This window comes from Phascolarctos cinereus, unplaced genomic scaffold (assembly GCF_003287225.1).
Source record: "Phascolarctos cinereus isolate Bilbo 61053 unplaced genomic scaffold, phaCin_HiC Scaffold_2;HRSCAF=192, whole genome shotgun sequence".
NCBI lineage: Eukaryota > Metazoa > Chordata > Mammalia > Diprotodontia > Phascolarctidae > Phascolarctos > Phascolarctos cinereus.
In genome coordinates, this window is record NW_027555625.1 from 184,702,812 (window position 1) to 184,727,909 (window position 25,098).

The 25,098-nt window shown below is 35.5% G+C and overlaps 1 protein-coding gene across 2 annotated transcripts in view; it reads right to left on the reverse strand.

Moving 5' to 3' along the window:
- DLGAP2 (DLG associated protein 2) overlaps positions 1-25,098 on the reverse strand; it is a 1,185,476-nt gene that overhangs the window by 506,034 nt on the left and 654,344 nt on the right. For both annotated transcript variants that reach the window (XM_020973015.2, XM_020973016.2), the window contains exon 3: positions 18,929-18,961. In XM_020973015.2, coding sequence (XP_020828674.1) covers positions 18,929-18,961 — 33 coding nt within the window. The remainder of the gene's footprint in view (positions 1-18,928; positions 18,962-25,098) is intronic.

Sequence of the window (25,098 nt, forward strand, 5' to 3'; positions counted from 1 at the left end):
GTCAATATTATCCTTCTATAGGTTTTTGATAATAGGTGAATGTGTTGAATTGGTCCTTAAATCACAGTTGCCTATATATACATACATATATGTCAATATATGTCATATAATATCAGTAATAATTGACACAAAGAGTAATAACAGTGATAGGGAGGAATTTCCTAATGATTAAAAAAATCAAAGGAATTTATATTAGTACTTAGTGTCTAATCAAATGTTCTAACTAATTTATTCTGGTTCTATTACATCAGATTAAAGAGGCCAACCATTCATTAGTTCAATAAAAAATTATTCAACAAACTAGGGTAATAATGGGAAAGAGAAATACTTGAAGGACATAGCAAAACATAGTCATTCATCAACTAGTATTGCTAGAATGCAGACTTCATCATTTATACCAACTAGACAATGACTACCAAGTGATGTAAGTTTTTGGTTATTTCCACCCAGTTCCAAATAGGAGAAGTTTCTTCTTTGTTTTTTGTTATACAATGTAGATGTGTACATTTGGCTATAGAGAATACTGTTTTCCTAATTCTTGTCATTTTTTCAATGTATTGTTCTCCCCTCCATCTCACCTAGAAGAACCCATATTCAGATGCTGTTTAGGGGTTAATAAAGGTATTAAATATTTTTTTCAGAAACTTATCTTGATACCTAAATTAGTGAGAAAGCCATATAGATCTCATCTCCTTTAGAAGAACTGAAAAATGTTAATGCTTCCACCAAATGTAATACTGCTGTACTTTTATGCTTTTAAATCTTTAATTGTCAGAGGAGCTTCATTACATGATTCATTTATCAAATTTTATAACTGCATATGCATAAAATATAAATATGGGATGATTTCACTGCTGATTAAGTAGTTAGCACAGTCTAAAGCATTTTTCAAAGTACAATCAGCTACAGCAGGGATTTTTCTTCTTCAATAAATCCATTACTTGATGGGCTAGATAAACACATCACAGCTTAACTGCAACTTGAATTTCAAAGATTCATCCAGTAAGCTGAATAGAATGGCATGAGATAACAAACTGTTGTGCTTAGAAAAAAGTTGGCAAAAGGCTCAAATCAGGTTGCAACTCAATCATTCATTTAGTCATTTTTTCTAAATATTTGCTTCCTCTTTTACTATGTACAAAGTACTCCATCAGGTGTCCTGGGGAATAAAATATCCATCATAGATTTTAAGCTTCTTGCAGACAGAAATGATGTCATGAATCTCTTTATAAAATTGTAGGATTTGGGAACAGAATCTTTGAAATCATCTGATCTCATCCCCTTATTTTACTGAAAAGCACAGAGAGGGCAAATGAGTAATCAACATCACACAACTAGCTGTTGGCAAAGCTGGTATAAGGATTTGGACCTTTTAACTCCCAAAGAAGAGTTCATTAAACTACACCATTCTGTTTTTACACATTATTGTCTCTAGCACAGTGTTAAGCACATAGTAGTTAGTCAATAAATATACCTGACAAATTGATTACTTAGCATCTATAAACTAATACATATTTAATCCATCATCTTTTTATTTTCCTTTCCAATGTCTTCTAAACTTCCCCATTCACCTATGAATCGGGCACAATATTAAGTAAATTAACATGCAAGTTAAAAGTTCTTCAATAATGTACTCTTGCTAGATATGGATTATGTCTGCTTGATTTGGTTTTTATAATGCATAGTTTAGGATTTTAAATGTATCATATTGAAAACGATATTTAGAGCAGTGTCACTCTCAGTTCTTACAAATGTGCATGGGCATCCTTATAGCCTTTAGTCAGTCAAACTGGTCTTTTTTGCTTGAACTTAGTTCTAAAAGGGATCCTAAGGTACTAAGGAGAGGAGGGAGGGCCTTTTAGTTATGGAAGATAATCAGGGAAAGGACATAGAGATAGGAGGTGGGCTATCTTGTGAGACCAGCAGGTAAGTCAGTTTAGTTCAATCATAGAGCATGAGAAGGGATGCAGGAAAGGCAAGTGGAAACAAGGCTGTAAAGTACTTCAAATGATTTGACCCTAAAAGTTAATACGGGATCATTAGAACTTCAGTGAACAAGAGGTTGGTAATGTGGTCAGATCTACACTTTAGAAAAATCATTTTAGCAGTTGAGTGGATTATGGTTCAGAATGAAGAGATACGTGAGATAGAAGGCTATTACCAAGATGGGAGGTAATGAAGTCCTAAAGTAGAATGGTAGCTGTATGAATATAGGGAAGGGGACACATTTCAAAGATTCTGTGCTGGTAAAAATGACAAAATTTGACAGTTTACTGGATTGTAGAGGGTGTGAAAGGAGTCAGGGATAACATGGAAGTTGCCTACTCATACCTGCTTTCTTATTTCTATGAATATGTTAGGAAAATGGTCTGTTTATACTTAAAGGGAGTGCTCAGTGTAAAGATGACAATAGGTGGGCTTTTACATTCAATTACTGTAATGGTCCACACTCTATTGCCATAGATAGATAGGTAGTACAGTCTAGAGCAGGGGTGGGGAACATGTGAAACCTCTAGGTCCTCAAGTGCAGCCCTCTGACTGAATACAAACTTCACAGAACAAATCTCATTAATAAAAGGATTTGTTCTATAAAACTTGGACTCAGTCAAAAGGCTGTACCTTAGAAGGCCACATATGGCCTAGAGGCCACAGGTTCCCCACCCTTGGTATATACCCTTTATACTCTTGGTATGAAGCATACTGGAGTTGGAATCAAAGACCAGGGTTCAAATCTAGCTTCTGTATCCTCTGTTTTCTTACCTGTAAAATTGAGGTAATAATAGCACATACCTCCCAAGGTTGTCACGAGGACCAAATGAGATGAGATATGTAAAGTGCTTTGCCAGCCTTAAAGCACTATATAAAGGTTAGCTATTATTTATTATACTTTTTAATGAGGGTGTAGAGATTATAAGACCTCATTATGTTTACTGTTCATAGATATTTTAAAAAATTTGAATCAGTAGAATAAAATTAATTTTAAAAGCTCTCTAGAATCCAAAGCATGTTTCATTTTTACATTAAAATTATTTTTAAAAACTATGACACAGAACTATGGACATGATTTAGTTTAATAATTTCTTTAGTAATGACATCAAATAAGGGGTAAAACAAGCAGTGTATATTAACCTTAGATATTCCCCTATACCATAGAAGATACCCTAGACAGAGATAAAACAAAAGAAGGATTTTTGAGGGTGAAATTCTATAAAAATTTTCATTTCCAGATGGCAATGTACTAATTACATTGATCATTGATATACTACAAAGTCTCTTTGGTGAAAACCACAATGGGAAGGAGATTAGTCTAACTTTTCATAGTAGAAAACATAGTGGATGAAAAAAAAATCACCTATACTCTAGCATAATGATTTTATCTAGTTAATTCATATATGCATGTTCATATATGTATTCACATATATGTGTATGCACACGTATGCATTGATATAATTATGTAAGGATATATATCACCAACTGTGCAACTTATATTATGAAAATATATGGACAAGAATTATCCAGGATGAAAAAGAATGGAGGACTTCCAATTTCTACCATTGGATGGTGTCTATAATTCTGGATAAAGAATTGAAATTACACATCTGTTTAGTGCACACACAAGAAATATAGGCTTATGAAGGTTCTAAATATTTATAGCATATACAAAATTGATTTTTATGAGAAATTTTAAAAGGAAATATTTAAGGGAATCAGATCATCAATATTTGTTTTTAACATACTTAAAACATGTTTTTTTAAATTTCCATTTTGAGTATACAAAAACCATTTTGGCACCAATCCCTTCCTTCTCCCTCCCCCCAGCCAAGTATTCTAGATAATATGGCATGAGAAAGAAAACAGGTTCTCTGTCAATAGCTATGTGATCTTAGGCAAGTCATGAAGTAATATATGTGAAAAGATTTCACAAACTCTGTAGAAGTACAATATATTGGTAGTATTGTAAGCCTCTTAGAGAATTAGTTTTTTCATCATTATAATGAACAGAGAGAATAGGATCTCAAATATCCTTTTAAGGACTAAATTCCTTATTCCCAGTGAATGGTTTTAAAAATTATAGGACATTTTTGAATAAGGAAACAAGAGAAAGTATATATATGGCACGAACATAAACCTAAAATTTTACTTATGCTAAAAATGTATTTTTTGTAACAATGCACTCACAACAACATATTGTCAATGGATATACCCAAATGGCCCTTTATTTCCCTGCTTTAAGTTTGAAAAATCTCAAATTTCCTCCTTTGAACTTGTATTTCTATTTGGGGACACATGAACTACTTTAAAAGATTCCACTAGTTAAAATAAATTATAGATGAAGAATAGTCTGAGGTTGTTTCATTCAAAACACTTTTTAAAAGGCAAGTCTTATGAATATCTTTATTGAAGAGGGAATTTCAGGTTTGTCATTTACCGGTGACAAATGGACAGAGCCATTACCCTGAGACAATAGCACATTATTAATGATTTTTATCAGAAGCTATTACTTAAATTGACTTCACTTTTATTCATGAAAAATGGTCTCTGAGAGACTCAAGCTTTGAATTTAGTTCAAAAATTAGTAAATGTGTTAAGAAGTACCCACCTAGCTACCCACCATCGGTATAGGTCCTTAGCATATGCAGCTATATTCAACTCTGCTCAGTTCCTTTATGGTTGCACATTTGTAATTATATGTCATCCCTATCCCCTCTCCTCAATCTTTGAACTGAATCTGATTTATTTCAGTGGGAATTCTACCTTGAGATTACCCTGATTTAACATGCAATATATGTCCAAGTTTATTAAAAGCAGGTTCCGAGATGAAACATTCAAAGTGACTGGAGAATTTGGATTCAATTCAAATTCAGCTCAATACTTATATGCGGTAAACTCTGAGGATCCTCAGTTACTTGGAAAGCTTTCAGTGAAAATGTAAGTGATCTATGGACACCATAAAGCCACAGTCTCACAGATATATGTAATGCAGATATGTGCAAGATTCACAGCTACACACATTGCTGCTGCTGCTGATTCCTATTCTTCATAATCAAGATTTTATATTAACCAAAAGTTCAAGTGAGAAAAAATTAGGGAAAGCAACATAAGCTTGGAAGTTAGTCAGGGCCTTCCCTTGAATTTAGAGAAAATTAGCTCTCAAGAGGAACTACAAAAGGATATGTTTGTTAATCATAAAATGAGAGAGAGAATTATTCAATGCCTAGCACAATATCTCAGAGTAGGTATTCAAATACATCAATTGGTCAGTGTTTAAGTATCTACTAGGTACCAGGCACTGTGCATGGTGCTCAAGATACAAAATACAATAGACAAATATAAATATAATACAAAAGTAGAACAATCCCTACTTTCAAGTAACTGGCAATAGTTCATCCTTGTTTATTGGTTGGCTGGCTTATTTCTTGAGTAATTTGATGGATGGCCCTTGGGGCTCAGAATCAGAAAACTCAATTCCTGGCTTTTCTTAGAGCACTAACTAGGGATGGGTCACCAGAGCTTTGTCTGAGGGCACTGAATTTGGAGAGTGTGGATAGCACTTAATTAACAGCTTTGAAATAACAGAACTTAGCACCTAGTTAGCAAGAATAGTTAGTTAAAATAGAAATAGAATCTGCCCAGATGGCAGGCTGGCATGAACTCCTCAGTCCCCATCCCTGGCCTGGCCTTCAGCCTTCTCAGAACAGTAGCTGGTTGCCAGTGCCCAGGTTCTTCTGTAACTCCTATAGAACAGTGTTACCCAGACCCTTGTGGCCCTTAACTTAGTTAAAAACATTCTTCATATTTCTGGCTTTGCTAAACGCTTACTGTATGATTCTGTGCAAAACATTAAAGTGTTTCATACCTTAGTTTTTTCAGTTGTAAAACAAGGCTTAGAAAACATTACTTATGGCTTCAAATCGTAGGACACCATGAACTCAGAGAGAACAAAACGCAGGTGGCCTAAGAGTCAATGTAAAGACTCATGGTGCATAAGTGTTCCATAGTGTACAATAAACAATGACATGCCCAGAAAGTGACATGAAAGGTAATATCAGGGGCAAAGAGTTAGAGACTTGGAGTTGGAAGGAACTTTAGAGGTCATCTAGTTGAGATGAGGAAACTGAGGTTCCTAGGGAGGTCAAGTGACTTCCTCAGTCATTTGTACCAACAGAAGGAGTATTTGCACCAATTGCAATGCTGAAGCCAAGCATCTTACCAGTCAGTTGTAGGCCTGAGAACAGATGGTAATAGCTGGGAAATCACTAAGATGATCTAGAAAAGTTTTCTACCATTACTATCCATTGATCAAATTCTAATTTAGACTATAAGTTTGTGGTTTTTGTTTTTTTTTTATTATGCCCCAATATTATCTTCACAATTACATTTGGATCTACTGAAAGACAAGGTCTATCTTTTAATTCAGCTCTGCCTCCTCGTTGCCTGACACAGAGCATGTTTGATGTATATTTGTTTCAGTTAATTAAATCAAGCATAGGGAAACATTTATTTTGAACAATTGATGGTAAATATAGTTATTTTCTTCAAAATACTTAAGTTACTGAAAGTCAAGCATTATCTATTAAAATTTAAATCATTATATAAATAAATCTATTAAAATGCAATGACTATACAATTGTTTTCCTTCAAATACTTATATGATACCTTTTCTTATAAAAAGTCAAGCTTCATAATTTAAAATGTTGTTTAAATAAAGCATTATTAAAATAAGATACTTATTCTTAAAATAAAATCATTGTGTTATTATTTCCTCAAAACATGTCTAAGTTGTTTTTGACAGTAAAAAAATCATTTAAAATAATTATTATCCTTCAAATTAATTATTACTAACATAATGTCAAGAATTTGTATCATGTTTCCTTGAAATACTTTAAGGTCATATTTTCTTGCTCAAAGAAAAAATATCCTTTAAAAATAATTATTCATGCTTTTTGTAAAAGCTGGAGAAAAGGATTTATTCTAACTTGCAATAAATATTTAAACAAAATCTTGAATAAATTTTCTTGTCAGTTTACTGGACAGATAACTTTCAATTATTCATTTTGAACTTTTTAATAACAACAAAATAAATGATTCTAAGTATAACCCCAAAGTTCTTCAATTCAGAATAAATATGAAGTTAATATAGAGCACCATAAGCTGGGAAGTAGGACCATTATCGTGTAGTTGTCATGAAGTAATAGCAAAATGCAGATGATAGAAGACTCATTATTTTGGCAGAAAAAATATCTGAGAGCTGAACAAATGGGATCATGGTTATTAAAGACTGAAAACTTGTATTTAATTTTTGTTCTTATCCTCTACTAGAAGAGCATCTAAACAAGGAAAATTTCCCAGGAGTTGTGTTTTGATCTAATATGCCACTGACACATACAAAAGATAGTCTTTCAAATCAGAAAATTTTAGTGCAGGAAGTGATCCCACTCACACAGATAGTAGCCTTGTTCATGTCCTCATTACCCCTTATTTGGATTGCTGCAGCAGCCTGCTAATTGGTCTTTTTGCCTCAAGCCTCTCCCTGCCCACTTCATCTTCCACATAGCTGCCAAAATGATTTTCCTAAATCATAGGCCTGATCATGTCACTTGTGTGCTCCATAAATTCCAAGGACTCTCTTTTACCCATTAGGATTGATTATAAATTCTTATGTTTAACATTTAAAAACCTTCATAACCTGACCCCAATCTACTTTTCCAACCTTATTATATACTATTACTCTCCTTTGCCCACTCTTCAACTATCCAAACTGATCCTGCTGTTCCCCACACTCTATTTCATCTCCATGACTTTACACATCTCATACCCCATACTAGAACTCATTTGCTCCTCACCTTCTTTCTTCGGGATTCCTAGTTTCCTTCAAAGTTCAGATCAAATGTAACCCTCTGCACAATACCTTTCCTGATTACTCCCCCCCTCCCTTAACTAGTGCTCCTTATGTCTTTGAATCTCCAGCATTAGCAGTGTCTGACACATACTAAGTGCCAGTGTCCGGCACATACTAATATATTTATATTCTTAGCAATTGATTGATCTAGTGCAACCACCCTGTTTTGCAGATTAGAGAACTGAGACTTAACCAAAGTGATGCATGTAGCAAATGGCAAAGCCAGGATTCAGACTCAAATCTTCAGACACCACCACATACAATGCCATATCAACACTGTGACTCTTGTCGTATTTATTTGGTATATTATTTGCATGTACATTTTTATATGCTTAAATGTGCACATATTGTCTACCTTCATAAAATATAGGCCTCTCGAAGGCAGGGCATTTTTCCATTTTTGTTTTTTGTATCATTGTACCTGGCAAATAGTACACACCTAATAAATGTTGATTGATTATCATTTTCCTTCAGTGTGTTCTAATTAGCCCCAGTCAAAATACAATAAAAGTGAAAACAAATCTTAATCAAAAAGATCTTTTATAAGAAGTTATAGAAGCTCCTTAGGCCCATTGATCAGGTCAGGTGATAGCATACTTCTGTCGTCTAGGGACAATCTTAATTTTCATGAGGCTCATTACCAAAAGATTGGCCCTAGAATGATGAATTTGTTAGCCATAGATGCCAAGGCAACCTATCTACTAATGTTTTGAAGATGTAGAATTATATAATCAGAGGGAGTTTCTCCATTTACAAAATTAAAGATCTTGAAGTCAACCATATTTTTAGCTCAGTCTTTATAAATTCCATCTCAGTTCCTTATCCAAATGAGATGGCACGTATGCCCTTCCCTCTACAGATTTTGTTCATTTTCCTATTCTCGCAACATAGATAATGTGTAGATATTATCATTGGCCACCGCAGTGGTGAGGATCAATGAAAATTTGGTGCACTAAAGTGAAATTTCAAATCACAAATTTAGAGCCAGAAGTGACTTTAATGGTGATCTATTTTAAGCCTTTGGAAATATAGAAAATGAGTCCCAGAGTACTCAAGTGAGTTACCCAAAGTTACAGCAGTAAGTGGCAGAACCTGGATTTGAACCAAGGTACTCTGACTAAAAATGCACTATTCTTTCCCTTGTACCACATTTGGTACTCAAATACTATTAGTAACCCTAGTTTGATTGGTTTGGAAACTCTGTCCATTGACACATACTGCAATTCCTCTCTACCTTTGCATGTGGTCTTCCAGAGTTGCTCTTGGGTATAGTGAGCAGCCTGGGAAAAGGCATGGAGTTAGGAAAGCATGAAGCATAACAGGTGGAGGGGAGCAGGCAGGAGCAGAGAGCAGTTCAGCTTGACTGGAGCACAGAGTATCTATACAATATGTGAACTGGAGTCAGTGAGGCTAGAAAGATAAAGTGGAACCAGATTAGGGGTGGGAGTAGGTGGGACTTGAATGCCAGCCAAAGAAGTCTAAAGTGCTAAACTTTATTTCAAAAAGGGCCTGTGCATGTATTGTACGTGTGTGTACCTTTATATGAATGAGTATTGTTTTCATTTGTGTATTATTTTTACAAATACCAATTTATTATTCTTTATATATATTTGTGTATGTATATAATAGGATATAGAACTGGAAAAGAATATTAAATATTATCTAGTCAAGCTCTTGCAAAAAAAATAAAACCCAGAAAGTCCATAATGAGATATAACAGAGAATAAAACAAAACTAATATTAGATTTCTCTCGTTTGGTTCTGATCTATGATTCTATTAGTATAAGGAACTTTGAAGCAACTCTCTCAACTCGTGAAGACTGGCAACTTCTGTGCAATTAATAATCTTAGAGAGTTGCTGGAATGCTGATAAGTTAAGTAATTTGCCCATGGCCACAAGGGCAGCATGTTTTAGAGGAGGGTTTTAGGACAAACTCCCCTTGACATTGAAACTCTATTTCCATTGTACTGTTCAGCCTCTCTACATTAAATTAACCTCTTCAAATTACTTGTAAAGTAGAAAAAAATAGGTCATTTCATCCTATCAGTCATTCAAGCTAAAAAATATCAACTAAAACTTAGCCCAAATATATCCTGAAACTACCAGTTGGTGAGTGGAGAAAAAAGTGGAGTTTATGAGTCTAAAGCCTTTTAGATGCCAATAATGTATAGCTGCTGCTCTGAATGAACAGATCTCTATATATGAGGCTTTTTTTTGGTTGTTTTTAATTTCCTCCAGTGTTACCACCTTTGACTAGTGCTTGGAACTGATAGACAGGTTTAGTGATGCCACTGTTAGGTAAATTCAACAACAAAGGGAATTCAGAGCTATAAAGCATTGGTCTTGAATCCAGGGTCATTGATTTATGACTGGAAAGGGACCTAAGAGCATATGGTTTAGCACTTTCTTTTGATAGATCAGGAAATTAAAGCTGAGATGAAAAACATGACTTGCCCAAGGTCACATGGGTAATACGTAGCAAAGCAGAGATTGAAACTAAGCACCATGCTAGAGAATCAAAAAAGCTGAAAGTTGGAAGGGACTTTGTTAGCTCTTTAGTCCAACCTATACCTGAAAGAAATCCCCACTATAGCCTATCAGACAACGTTTACCACCTCTCCTATCTTTTGAGGTAGCCCATTCCACTTACAGGTAGTTCTATTATGAAGTTCTTCCAGATATAGCCTAATTTGGCACAAGATTAATCCCTCCTTCACATTAATTGGGAAGAGCCCTTCCAGCCCATCCACAGTGTCGTCCCTACAACAATCAGTAAGTTTCTGCAAACATCATCATACTGAAAACCCCAAGACTCAAATAAGAGCACTGACTTAATCCACTAAATCCCACTTTCTTGAATAAAATATAGTTAAGAAAAGTCTGTAATACAGGTAGTGCCTGTGTCTCTTATTGGAGGCATTACTTGTGGATTCCAGTACATTAAAGTTTTAAACTCCCTAGTCCTTTAAGTAATGCGTATGCATACAGACACAGGGACACACAGACACACAGACACAGACACACATACACATACTTCCTCTGCCTTCAATAACATTTTGGTTATTACAGTACTAGATGGCAAAGGATATGCTTTTCACTGATTTTTTTGTGTCAATATCTATATAGACAATGGGTAAGATTAGAAAATTCAGTGGAACTGGGGAAGATATGAAATATTTCATTATTTTAAAAAAGGATTATTATTGGTCTTTCAGTAATGCAAAGGGGAAACAATTTTTTATCCCCTTAATCATACTTAATTATTATTTAGAAACAAACACACCATCTCAGATACACATCTATTGTCCATATATAAACTTCTTGAATTTTCTTTCACCTGACACATTCGTCAATATTGTGAAGGGCCTTGGCATCTAAAATGTTATGCAGTAGCACAGATAAACATGTTAAAATTGATTCTAATCTAGACTTTCCTAAAAGAGAAAACGAACTCCTAAAATTCAGAAAATAACCACAACCATGACAAGAATACCGTTGGCCTGACATTGTTTTTTCCAGCTAAATGACATTGAAACATTACACCTGACATTTAAATCCCTACTGACCAGAGCAATAAAATATTAATTTATTCATTGAGAAAAAACTCCTATAATGAGTACATAAATCTTAACAACAACAACAATAATATCATTTACATAGTATTTTAAGATTTGCAAAATACTTTAAAAATGTTATTTCATTTTATTCTCAAAACAACCCCATGAAATAGGTGCTATTATTCCCATTTTACAGATGAGGAAACTTTAGCAGGGACTTTCCCAGGGTCAAGTATCTCTAAGTATCTGAGGCAGGATTTGAACTGAGGCCTTTCCAACTTTGCAGGTGGTACAGTTGCTAGAGCACTGAGTGTGGAGTCAGAAAGACTCATATTCCCAAGTTCAAGTCTGGCCTCAGACATTTACTAGCTTTCCTGAGGCTGGGCTGTACTTGTTTGCCTCAATTTCCTCATCTGCAAAATGGGCTAGAGATGGAAATTACAAACCACTCCAGTATCTCTGCCAAGAAAACCCCAAATCAGGTAGTGAAGAGTCTCACACAATTGAACAGCAACTTCCAGACTTCAAGTCTAATTCGCTATCTACTGTACCACCTATCTGCCTATAAATATTAGAGATACCAAAATTAATTACTGATTGCAAAGGAAGTTTATGCTGTGCTTACATATCATTCTTTGCACAAATATATGACAGTCAGTGATTCCCTAGATGTTATGTATCATAGACAATTTATTTATATACTGTTCTATTCTTGGGGCAGTTTTTGATGGCTTTGCCAATTTTTTTTTTATTCCAAGTATAGGGTATTACGTAACTGCATTTGTTGTTGTTAATAACAGATGGCCAAATGACCAACATTGTATATTTAATTTCAGGAGCTATGTAATTGTCCTTGTGATTCAGTTATTTATGCCATAAGCTACCCTTCCTTCCTATATATCATCACATGTTCCTCAAATCATTTTTAAAATTAACATTCACTGACATGTCATCATGATTTAGAAAATATCATATTTCTGCTGTATATGTTCAGATAATTTGATTGTTGCTGAATTCTGAATTTTCCAAGGCACAGATTATACTTTTTTTTTTGTTTGGTTATGGTTGATTAATTGTTTGTGTTTGCAAAGGGTCTGTCAATCTTATAATTACTGAATGGTAGAGTTGTTCTACAATTGCAATGGCTTCCATTTCCATAGCACTTTGGAATTTTAGCAAGTGCTTTCCATACAACAATGCTTGTGATCAGTAGTGCAACTAATATTATCATCTCCACTTTGCAGATGAGGAAATAGAAGTTCAATGTGTTGAAATACTTTGCCCAGGATCACACAGCTAGTAACAGAGCTAGTACTTGAACCAACATCTTCTGATGCCAAAACCAATGTGCTTTTTATTACACCAGCAGTTCTCTGGCTTTTGGGGGTGGGTGGGAAGGGACTCACAACACAGTGTTGTTCTTCATCATAAGTAATCACAACACATTAAAGGAGAATTGGAAGCTTTGCATATGTGCATCCAGTTATAAGTGTAAATTCCATACAATTTAAGTTACATCTCCTGAGCCTGCCACCTTGCATCCTTTGAGAACCACTGCTTTACACTATGCTTGTTTTGAAAATCCCCTTTTTTTCTATTTCTATCACATGATGTGTAATACTTTCTCTTTCTCTAAATGTTACCAGCATCTTGGCAGGAGCTGAAGGATTGACACCGATGTGATTGTTTTTCTCCTGTCCCAGAATGACTACCAGGAAAAAGTCTTTTAAACCAATCAGGACACTATCACGTAACACTTTGATGACACCCAAGGTGTACCCGTGAAAAGAATGCCAACATTAGTGAGAGCATAAACCAATGGACCTAAAGAAGTATTTTTTGGTTTTACCCAGACTTGTGATTTCATTGGTAAATGGAATCTTGAGTGCTGATGAATGTCAAAGAAGATGAGCAATCTGTCTGCTTTTTAAAAGTCTTAGGGATTTGCCTGGGACACTAACAGGTCAACTTAAGTGGAGAGAGGATAGCTCTGTTAGGATAGGAGTCAAATGATGAGGTCAAACTGGATCTTATAAGAGACTCAGAGCTGAAAGAGACCTTAAAGATCATCTAAGCCAGCCCCTTCTTTTTACATATTAGAGAATAAAGTGTAAAGTGTCTTGCCCAGAGTCACATTGTGGTAGAAGTAGGATTGAAATTCAGATCCTTTGACTCCTAATCCAATGTTCATTTTGCAGAACTGTGCATGCTACTTCTTTCAATGCCATCTATAAAGTAAAAAAGCGCTTGTGATATAACCTTGTTTTGCTTGAAGTGTTATGAATTCTTAGAAATTCAGGATTAGCATATTCAAATAATCAGTCCATCAATAAACATTAATTAATTACTTACAATGTTCCAGGCACTGTGCTAAGCACTCTGAATAGAAAAAAAGGCAAAAGACCCTGCCCTCAGGAATCTTACAATCTAATGAAATAGCAGAATAAATATGAGTTTTAGAGCGAACTATGAATACTGTAGGAATTAATCAGTGTTTCAGATTAAATGTGTCTTCTTCTATTATTGATATGCCAGGATCATTGAGTTAAGAACTCAGACTCACTGAGCATATAGGTCATTCACTGTGGGTGCTTGAAGGGTGTTCTCACTTGGCTTTTTAAGTGAGAGAGAGGAACAGAGGACCAGTTACTTTTGTAGCTATTGAGAAAAGTTGGGGATGGGAGAGTTGATGTTAACTGACCCAACATAGGCTAGATCAGACTTAGATACTACTTCTGGCTCTGCCTTCAAGTTGTGTGACCTTGGACAATTTACCTTCCTTTGTGTGAGTCTCATTTTCCTTAATGGAAAACAACAGAGTTGGATCAGATAATTTCTGAGGTCCCACCTAGCTGTACTAGTGGATGGTCTATTGTCTAATATGTGATCATGGACTTTTTGAATTGTCATATATTATAGAAAATAATAGAATATTAGAGCTGCAAAGGACCTTAGAAATTATCTAAACAATTGTCTCATTTTACAGGGAGAAGAAACTTACTCTGAAAGTGAAGTGACTGCCCAAGGTAACATGTCAAGTTAGAAATGTGGACATCAGGTCTCCTGATACCAATCCAGGTGTCTTCTGATCATGCCATGCCACCTCCCCTGTTACTTGTGTTTTGACACATAGTAGGAGCTTAATAAATGTTTCACTGACTGCGATTCCATTCCCAAATCAGACTTATGTAGAACATGACTGTGACTTAAAATCACTTCATTTTTTAGTGTACTGAAATAGTTTATTTTTAACAAAGCCCATTTTAGGGATCTGCCCTATATTTGGACCAATATGACATTTCTACCACCTCCCTTAAAAGGCTGTTGTGAAGTTCTGATGAGATAGCAAATGTAATACATTTCCTAATATAAACTTGTCATCCATTACAGTAACAACAACAATAATAATGCTATTATTATTATTATGCTGAGTGTTACCCTGGTATCTGGAAGAAGAACCAAAGGAAGACCTCTTATTTTGGGCCTCTTGCTTACATGAAGGATTTGCATAGAAGGCATTTAAGAGTAGTGAGAGCATAAACCAATGGACCTAAAGAAGTATTTTTTGGTTTTACCCGGACTTGTGATTTCATTGGTAAATGGAATCTTGAGTGCTGATGAATGTCAAAGATGAGCAATCTGTCTGCTTTTTAAAAGTCTTAGGGATTTGCCTGGGACACTAAGAGGTGAAGTGACTCACTGATTCATAAAGAGCTAATATATATCGAAGGCAGAACTTGAACCAAGGCCTCCCTGACTCAAAATCCACAGGTCTATTTTCTATGCCCCATTACTTCTTTACTATTGTTATTATTAAAATATCAATTACAAAACAATACATAGAGCATCTGTTATTTAACTAATTAAAAACCCAATAAGAACTGAAATATTTTCTATAATTCATCTTCAATTCTTTATTCAAATAAATAAATGACAGTTGGATAATCTACAAATGTCTAGTTTGAATCACAGTTCTCATGAGTAATAAAACAATACTACTAGGAAGGCAGCTAGGTGGCACAGTGGATAGAACACTGGCCCTGAAGTCAGGTGGACCTGAGTTCAAATCCAACCTTAGACCAAACACTTGACACTAGCTATGTGACCACGGGCAAGTCAATTAACCCCTATTGCCTAAAAAAAAAAAAAAAAAAAACAATACTACTGAAAGTTTTCAATTTGTAAATCTGGCCATCTAAGTTTCTAAAAAAAATTAATAATGGCATGTTAGAAAGTACAAGTAATATGCATTTAGAAATAGTGATCTATATTTTATACACTATTAAAATTCCAGGTCTCAGAAAAAAAATAGGCCACATGGCCTTAAAAAAGAGAGAGAAAGGAGAGTTTAGCATGCATTTTCTCCCATCAGTTGCAAAATTTTGAAGTCCCAAGATTCTTGTAAACTTGGCACCTCATCTCATTTGTTTGACAGATATTATCATCTGAGACAATGCTAATTATTCAATCTGTAGCCAAAGAACTAATCATTAAAATGTAAATGGATGTTCACCACTTCAATGGCTCACCAGTGAAATGCGTTAACAATTTTCTGACAAGAAAGAGAGAGGAGAGATTTGCTGCTGCCTTAACCTCCTGGAGGAGATTCACACCCAACACGAAGAAGGAAATTGGAGATCCTGTCTGTTCCTGTCTACTTGGGGCAGGTTCTGCTGCAGCACAGAATAGGTTAACTCATATTCTATCCTAGAGAGATTACCGTACAAAGAAGACTTCTTTTAGATTCTGCACACTGCAGAGAAAGCTGGTGCTCATTTCCACTAATTACTTAAATGATTTAAACGTGTATGAATATTCATGTAGCAGCCAGTTTCAGAAAATAAAGTACAGCTGAGGCTAGGTTATCAAATCTTTGCCTTTCTCCTTTGATCTTGAAACAGTTCCACTTTCATTGCTTTGAAATACACGCAGCGGCACAAAATTCTAGAACTGGAGAGATGGAAAAGAATTTATAGGTGCATAGTACCACTGTCAACCAAGGCTAACATAATCCTTTGTGGATCATGCAACCTCTGTGTGACCATTGGAAGTTAAGGGGAGCTGGCTACCTCCCTATGGTTCATAGGAAGCTTTAATAGTTAAAAGTTTGGAGTCTTTACCCACTTAAGTCAGAGTCCAGTTTCTGAGTCAGAATCTAGCTTTTTTTTTCTCCAACCACTTGGTGCTAGGCTTTCTGACTGAATGTACTCCCTTTCTACAATGATCACGGATAACATCACAGATTTTGAGTTTAAAAGGGAACATAGAGGCTATCTAGTCCAAGATCCTGATTTTACAGAAAGAGAAACTGAGGCCCAGAGAAGTTAAGTGACTTGTTCAAGGCCAAATAGATAATTAGTGGCAAAGCTAGAATTTGAATCCAGCTTGTCTGACTCCAAACTGAGTGTTCTTTCCACTGTGCAACAGTGCCTGAAATGAGTATGTTATGCAGATGGTATTGATTTGCAATTTTAAGTTTCCAGGCAAAACATGGTTGGACTTGGGGAAATCATTTAGGCATAATGGAAATTATATTAGGTTAATTCTCGATGAAACATCTGATGTAAGCTAAAAATCTCAGGCTGACATTTAGAAAATTCCAAGAAAAAATGATTTATTCTTGGATTTCCATTCCATAAACTACCTTTTTGATATTAAATCACAGAAGGGGAAAAAGGAAAAGCAACTACAAATAAGACAAATCTCTTTTAGCATTTTTATAAGTTTTGTGAACCCACCAATGATCCACACGAATATACAATTATAAATATCTTTTAAAAGGGCAGCCATCATTAAATACAAAGAAATGTACTACATTTATGCATAGTTATACAGGTAATACACAATTACCTGTAGTAAGTCCAAATTTATTAATCATTTATTAATTAAATTTATTAGTTATTGGAACCAAAATATGAGTATATTCTCACAAAAATATGTGATAGCAAAAACACTAAATTCAGAGAAAATTTTCCAATTAATTTTCCCAGAATCAAGCACTTCTACAATGTTGTATCTATCTTTCATTTGGTTTGCATGATCATAGTACCCTAGACTCTCAATCACTGCCTTTGAGTTTATATATATCTACAAAATCATCTTTTGCAGGTCAAAAATCTAGACTTAGAGAAAAGTAAAATTTAAGAATTTAAAAAACTTTACAGTAGACTTTATCATAGTAATTATCAGTAATCATCATCTGTATGCCTTTATGTATCCTTGCTAAAAAAAAATTTAAGGAAGTTAGAAATCTTGGTAATAATTCAATTAATCAGGATTTTCCTAAAATGGAGTGTTATGATTCTACTTTGTTATTAAATCTCTGCCTTCTAAAAGAAAACCCAAGTACCACCTGCAAGAGACTCATATTTTATCTTGTTTATATCTACATATGACCACATTGTCTCCCCTATTAGAATGCAAATTTCTCAAGGGCATGGACAATATTCAGCTTTTGTTTTTGTATGCTAAGTACTAGTAAACATAATAATTGCTTGTTGTTTAACTACATTATAATTCTCCCCCTTACAAACAATTCTTTATTTTTCAGTCTTTGTTGCTAAAAGATTTTTTCTTTTTTTTTCCAAATGCATTAATCTACTTTCCTGCCTTAGTAAATATAATATACTGAACTGAAATGAATCAATTGTTTTGAGGATCAAGCTCTAAACTCACATTGTGCACTGGCATCATTTTGTTTTCTAATGCCTTTTTCTCTTCAATATGAAATATATCATCAGAATACTATTCTTTGAGTTTTCTTTTGATTGGGTTCCAGTTAATCAGCACTAGACTATGTTTTCTTTTCCTTGTCTGTTTCAAAAATTTAAAAGTTCTATGCCACATTGGTACCCATGTTTCTCAGAGTCAGCTTAAAGCATTTGCACATTCAGTAGAATCATCTCAATCTATATTTTCGTGGAATGAGTGTTTTGCTTAAGAAGAAACTGAAGAAGCCTTGACTGGAAATCAGATTTGCAATCTTTCTTTTATAACACCAATAACATTACTATAAATAAGGAACTGCATTTCTTCACTTCACCTATCGCTAATGAGACATCTGTATTTGCAGAAAATCTATTTAGTATGTTACTCATGACTTCCCAGTTAACTATATCATTTTAAGTCAATCAATTAATACTCTCTAAGTATGGCCAAATTTTTTTAATCTAGAAAACATGACAATGTTCAAAATGGAGAATAAAGTAAATACCACATTTTTTCATTCTGATGGACATATTGTACTTCAGACAGGCAGGATCTGTAAGCCTGAAGCCCACACTGTCTTACTCTGTTTGATTTAATTTACTTTGAACATCAAGCACAAAGAATTCCCCCCTCCACTTCCTCCTATCTTTTTATAACATCCTTGACATCAGCAAAAATGAACAAACAAAAGAAATGATCACATGAGTTTATTCTTAGCATCCCCAGTCCCGGGAACAAGTAAGCATGGTAAAGGAGACTCACCTTCTGGCTCCCCACAGAGTGTGCACTGTGACTCTGCAAACAGAGAAGAAACAAAAGAGAAGTCATTACTTTCATTGATTTTCAGATTACAATTGAAGACATTAAATAAATAAAAATCACAGCTTGAAAAGAGATGCTGTACAATTCAGCTACACCGTCATTGCCTGAGTCAAGTGTCATAAACAAAAGCAGCTCTCATCCTGGATTTGGGCAAGAAACACTCTCTCTGAACCTTTCATTTTATTCCTTATTTTATTAAAAATCATGATTGATCAATAATGTTATAGCTACATATTAATTATATTGACAATAGACACCAGCTGTATTCTTAATATTGGCAAGGAAAATAGATTCGATTTTTATTATAGCATTAACATTTCCCTCTGGGTTTAAAGTTAGGAATAAAACTGAAATAGTACAGTGGATATGGTTCTCTCTCTAGAGTCAGAAAACCTACATTCAAATCTAGCCTTTGAAGCTTAATTAATGTTATTGTTTGTCCTTCATTTTCAAGAAGGACCTATGGCATCATGCAGTGAAGTCTTGACTTGCCTGTGATTTGGATTTAAGTGAGACAGAGTTGCACAAAGTTGCTAGCCTCACTCTTTCTTCCAGATTCATCAAAGTCCAATGGTAAGACAAAAGTCAAGACAACTACCAATGGCCTAGCATACAGGAGATGACCTTGGCTTCTTTGATGTCTGATTGAGCTACCTTCATGGTCATTGGAATAAATCATTCTCATCCACCCATTCTGCCAGGAGAAGCCTTCACATGCTTTGTGTGGACATTTCTCTAACTCACAGACTGGTCTAAGGCTTGTTGGTTACCTTCAACCTGGTTTAGTTTATCTGCAGAGATGGTTTTACTGGTGTATGGCCAATGTGATTGCTATAGCTTCTTGGACAAGTGAGAGGGTGCGTGGCAGGTGGGCACTAAAAGTGGATGAACAGTCCCGCAAATGGCTCAACAAACCCTCACGCCATAGATGCTAATCCTCCTGGAATACTCCATGTGCTCCACTTCCTTAATACCTGTGTGAACTCAGGCAAGACATTTAACCTCCTGCAGCTTCAGTTTCTTTATCTCTAAAAAGAAGGGATTGGACTTGATGGCTTGTGAAGACCCTTCTGGTCTAAATCTATGATCCAATGATCATTGTAAGACACTGGAGAGCCAATTATTTGGTGCAGGTTAGTGGGAATTCTTTTTCAGGATTGGATTGGACTACATAGTGGCTAAGGACCCTCCTAACTCCACAATTCTGTAATTATGTTATTTTATGTAGCAGTTATTTATTGAATCTGTGGTGTGTGAAAACAGTATGCTAAGCAGTGAGGTAGAGAGAGACATAGAAAAATACCGATATATTCCTTGTCCTCCAAGATCCTATATGTTGGTGCTGGGGTGGGGGGGGTAGGGTAGATTTAGAGCGGGAGAATCTAGCTCAGTTTCTAGCTGTTACTTACAAAGGGCAAAGTATCTGAATTCTCTGGGTCTTAGCTTCTTTATCTATCCTTATCTTCTTGTTTTTCAGTTACATTTGACTCTCTGTGACCCCATTTGGGTTTTTCTTGGCAAAGATACTGGGGTGGTTTGCCATTTCCTTCTCCAGCTCATTTTATAAAAGATGAACTGAAACAAACTAAAGTCACACAGCTAGTGTCTGAGGCCAGATTTGAACTCGGGAAGAGGAATCTTTCTGGTTCTAAGCCTGGTGTTCCATCCACTGCACCAGCTCGCTATTGAGTTGGACTCCATCAGCTTAAAGATAATTTCCGGGTTTAAGTACTCTTTCTTATTCATTCAACAAATACTTAAACTTTAAACAAAGTACTCTGATAAATTCTTGAAGAAGTTCAGAGTTTAGATAAATGGAAGTGAGAAATGCACACAATATATTTTGTTCTAGGATATATAGCAATAGATTTTTTATGTTTTAGTTTTGTATCTTCAGGATCAAGCACAGTGACTGACATGTAGTATGTGCTTTTAAAAAGTTCCTGAATTGAATTGCATATATGTACATATACACATTATATGTACATATTCCATATATATATATATATATACATATACATACATATATATATATATATATATATATATATATATATATATTCCCTAACTCTTCCAAAAATTAGCTCAGCAATCAACTCCTATAGTAAGCCCATCTTGACCCCACCCCCAATTCATCCCAAGCTGCTAATTAACCAGGAAACTATCTTATACTATTTTGTATTTTTCCTTATATATGTTCCCCCTTCTCCCTCTAGCCTCAGTAGAATGTAAGATCATTGAGGGCAGAAACTGTTCTGTTTTTGTTTCATTTATTTGACAGATATTATTCTCAAAGTCTAGCTCACAAGTACCAAATAAATGCTTATTTTATTAAATTGAATAAAATTCCTAGCTAGCTTCTTTCAAACCTCAATTCAAGTGCTATCTCCTATAGGATGTCTATCCTGAAGCCCTATCTGCCAACATGATAGTACCCTCTCCCCAGAAATTATCCTGGATACATTTTGCATTTATTTTTCAACATACATGATGTTGCAATACTCTTAGAGTATCAGTCCTTGAAGGCAGAAAACGTTTCTTTTTTTGACAAAACTTCGAATCCCCAATTTGCATAATTCAGGCCTTTAGGTTTGGGGCAGAAGAAGCATGGAGATGAATACCTTTGGCAGTTTGGTGAAGCCTCTGTCTCCCTTCTAAAGATATTGTTTTTAAATGCATAAAATAAAGTAGATGCTTATAAAGGAAACTGATTATAGTGAAACAGTTTTCAAAATGTTTTTGTAAAGGTCACAGACCCCAGGTTAAAAACTTCTTCTTGATATGTGCTTAACACATTGTTGGGTTGCACTGACTTGAAGGCTAAAAGGAGAGGTATGGAAGGCTATTCAGAGATTAGAGGAGGGTGAAATCACTCTTGGCTGGGTATAGTTGAACTCTGCCTTGAACAATCAGGACTGGATTTTTATTCTTAAGAGGGACAGTATGAGCAAAGACAATGCTAGAAGGTTTAATACATATTCAGGGAACAAGGAATACATTGCAGTATAAAACATGACTGATAAAGCTGGGTAATTAGGCTGGGGATTAGATTGTGGAGCATCTTGAATGACATGATAAGAAATGTGGATTTTATTTGTTGGATTAAATTGAATTGTTAACAAATAAGAGGCACAGAAGATTTCTGAGCAGGGAAAGGATGTAATAATAATAGTGCTTTAGGGAGAAGAATTTGGCAACAGCATAAGAGGGATTGGAGGGGAGATAGCTGAAACAAGAAGACTATGCAGGAGACTATGCAGTAGTCTAAGTGTGAAGCAATAAGAGTCATCAATTGAAGTATTGAAACTGGGACCTTCAAGGAAGGGGAGAATGTGAGATTGTGAGCTAGAGTTCCAAGTCAGCAGATCTCTATTAGATGGTTAGAACTGAGTGCCCCCATTATACCTCCAAACTAACATGTCCAAATCAGAACTCTAACTCTCCCTCTAAATCCAGCCCTCTTCCAAACTTCTCTGTTTCTATTGAGGCCACCATTATCCTTCTAACCACACAGATTCATAACCCTGGACTCATTCTCAATTCCTCACTTTCCCTCAACCTATATATTTAATCAATCATTACGGCTTGCTAATTCTGTCTCCAGAACATCGCTATTGTTAGTCATTTTCTTTATACTCATAAGACCACTACCTTGGCCCTCATCACCTCTTGTATGGATTCTTTTTTTCTTTTTTTTTAAATTAAAGGATTTTATTTTCCTCTCTAGCCACATTTTCCATGTAACATAGATTCTTTCAATAACCTCTTAACTGATCTCCCTGACTCAAGACTTTCCTCTCTCCAAGTGATTCTTCACACAGTTGGTAAAGTTATATTCCAAAGGTACAACCTGACTGTATTGATAGAAGATTGTGAAAGAAGAATTAAAATGATTTACGCACACTTATACACAGAAATGTGCATGTGTACACACCTCTACAGAACCACTCATGACATGATCAAAGGGAGACAAGAAGAAGAAGACAACATTCATGGTTAGGGTATACAAGGTAGACCAAGAATCATATAGACCCAGATGATAAAAGTGAAAACCTATCTCCTTTGCTATTGGTAATTTGCAATTGACAAACTACGTAAGTGGAAAATGATATTCACATTATTAAGTTATTGTGTTTAACCTTTTTTTCTCCAAGGAAGTATACTTTTGGGAAGATTATTCAGGTATTTTCTGAGAAGAGTTTGTTGTATCAAAGTATATAAAAAATTTAAAGGAAAAAATGGGGGTAGTAATATAAAAAAGCATTAGTTGGGCACACTGAACTCTCTGTGGTATGAACTTACAAATTTGGCATTGGTCACAGATGTGCTCATATACTATGTCAGTACCAACAACTCAAAAGTAAATATAATGGAAACTAAAATGCAAAAGACATTAATATTTTGCTGGGGAATCACCAGCCTTCACTTTGCTGAGATAAACTCTTCTACATGGCCTCCTCCCAATTTCTCCAGCAATTTATCCCCTCTATCATCCCCACTCTTTCTCTATTGCTCCTTCACTGCTGCCTACAAAAAATGCCAATGTCTCCCTCATCTTTTTTTTTTTTTGGCTAGGCAATGAGATTAAGTGACTTGCCCAGGGTTACACAGCTAGTAAGTGTTATGTGACTGAGGCCAGATTTGAACTCAGCTTCTCCTGAATCCAGGGCCAGTGCTCTATCCATTGTGCCACCTAGCTGCCCCGCCCTCATCTTTTAAAAACAAAACAAAACAAACAAAAAAAAGCCTCTCAGTTGGACACTGGTCTTCTCACTATTACACACACACACACACACACACACACACACACACACACACACACACACACTCCTCCATTTCCCTTTTTCACTGGCTGTCTCTCAAACCTGGAGTGCTCTTTTTCCCACTTGGTTTCCCTGGCTTCCTCTAAAACTGAGCTCAAATCCTATCTTTTGCAGGAGGCCTTTCTTATCCCTTCCACCTCAAGTGCTAATGCACTTTCTAGAGATTCCTTTCCTTTAATGCTGTATGTATCTTGTACGTACGTATGTATCTTGCCCTCTGTGATCTGGCTTCTGACCTCATGATTTAACTGAAATGCCCCTTTCCAATGGTCTTTTAATTGCCAGATTTAATGACCTCACTCAATCCTGATTATTTTTTAACCTCTCAGGAGTATCAGACCCTGTTGATTGCTCTTTTCTCTGGACAGTTTCTTCTCTGAGTTTTTGTGCTACATTCTCTCATCATTCTCCTATCTGCATGTTTCTCCTCATTCTTTTTCATATACTTCATTCATGTCATGCCTACTAACCATGAGTGATTCCCTAAGGTTCTGTTCCTAGGCCCCTTTCTCTTTTCACTCTATACTATATCACTTGGTGATCCCATTGGCTACTATAGACTCAATTATCATCTCTGTGCATTTGATTCTCAGCTCTATATGTCCAGCCTGAGTCCCTCTCTTGAGCTACAATCATGTCTTCAACTGCCTTTTGGACACCTTGAACTGGATATTCCATAGACTTTTTAAAAGCCACATGTCCCAAAGAGAATTCCTCATCTTCCCCTCACTCCAATCTATCCCCCAAACTTCCCTATTACTATTAAAGACCACATCCTCCCAGTCACCCAGGCTTGCAACCTTTGTGTCAACCTAGAATCCACATTCTCAGCTCCTTACATATCCAAGCCTTTGACAAATCTTGTCATTTCAACCTTGACAATATCTCTCATATATATTCTTTTCTACAGTTACAATCCTATTCCAGGCCTTCATCACCTCTCATACGAACTATTACAATAGTTTTAAAATTGGTTTCCTTGCTTCAAATTTTTCCTCAGCCCAATCCATCCTCTACTCAGCTACCAAAGTGATTTTTTTCTAAAAGGTAGGACTGATGATTCAATAAGATCCAGTGGCTACATAGTACATACAGGATCAAATGTAAAGTACCATGTTAGGAATTTAAAGATCTCTACAACCTGGCCCCTTTCAGCCCTCTCTCTGTTTCTCATTCTTGGAATGCTCTTTTCTTGCTAAGTTTCCCTACATTCCTTAGCTCACAGCTCACCCTCTTCTGGAGGCCTTTCCTTGTCCTCACAGCTTCTAATGACTTCCCCTTTCAGAT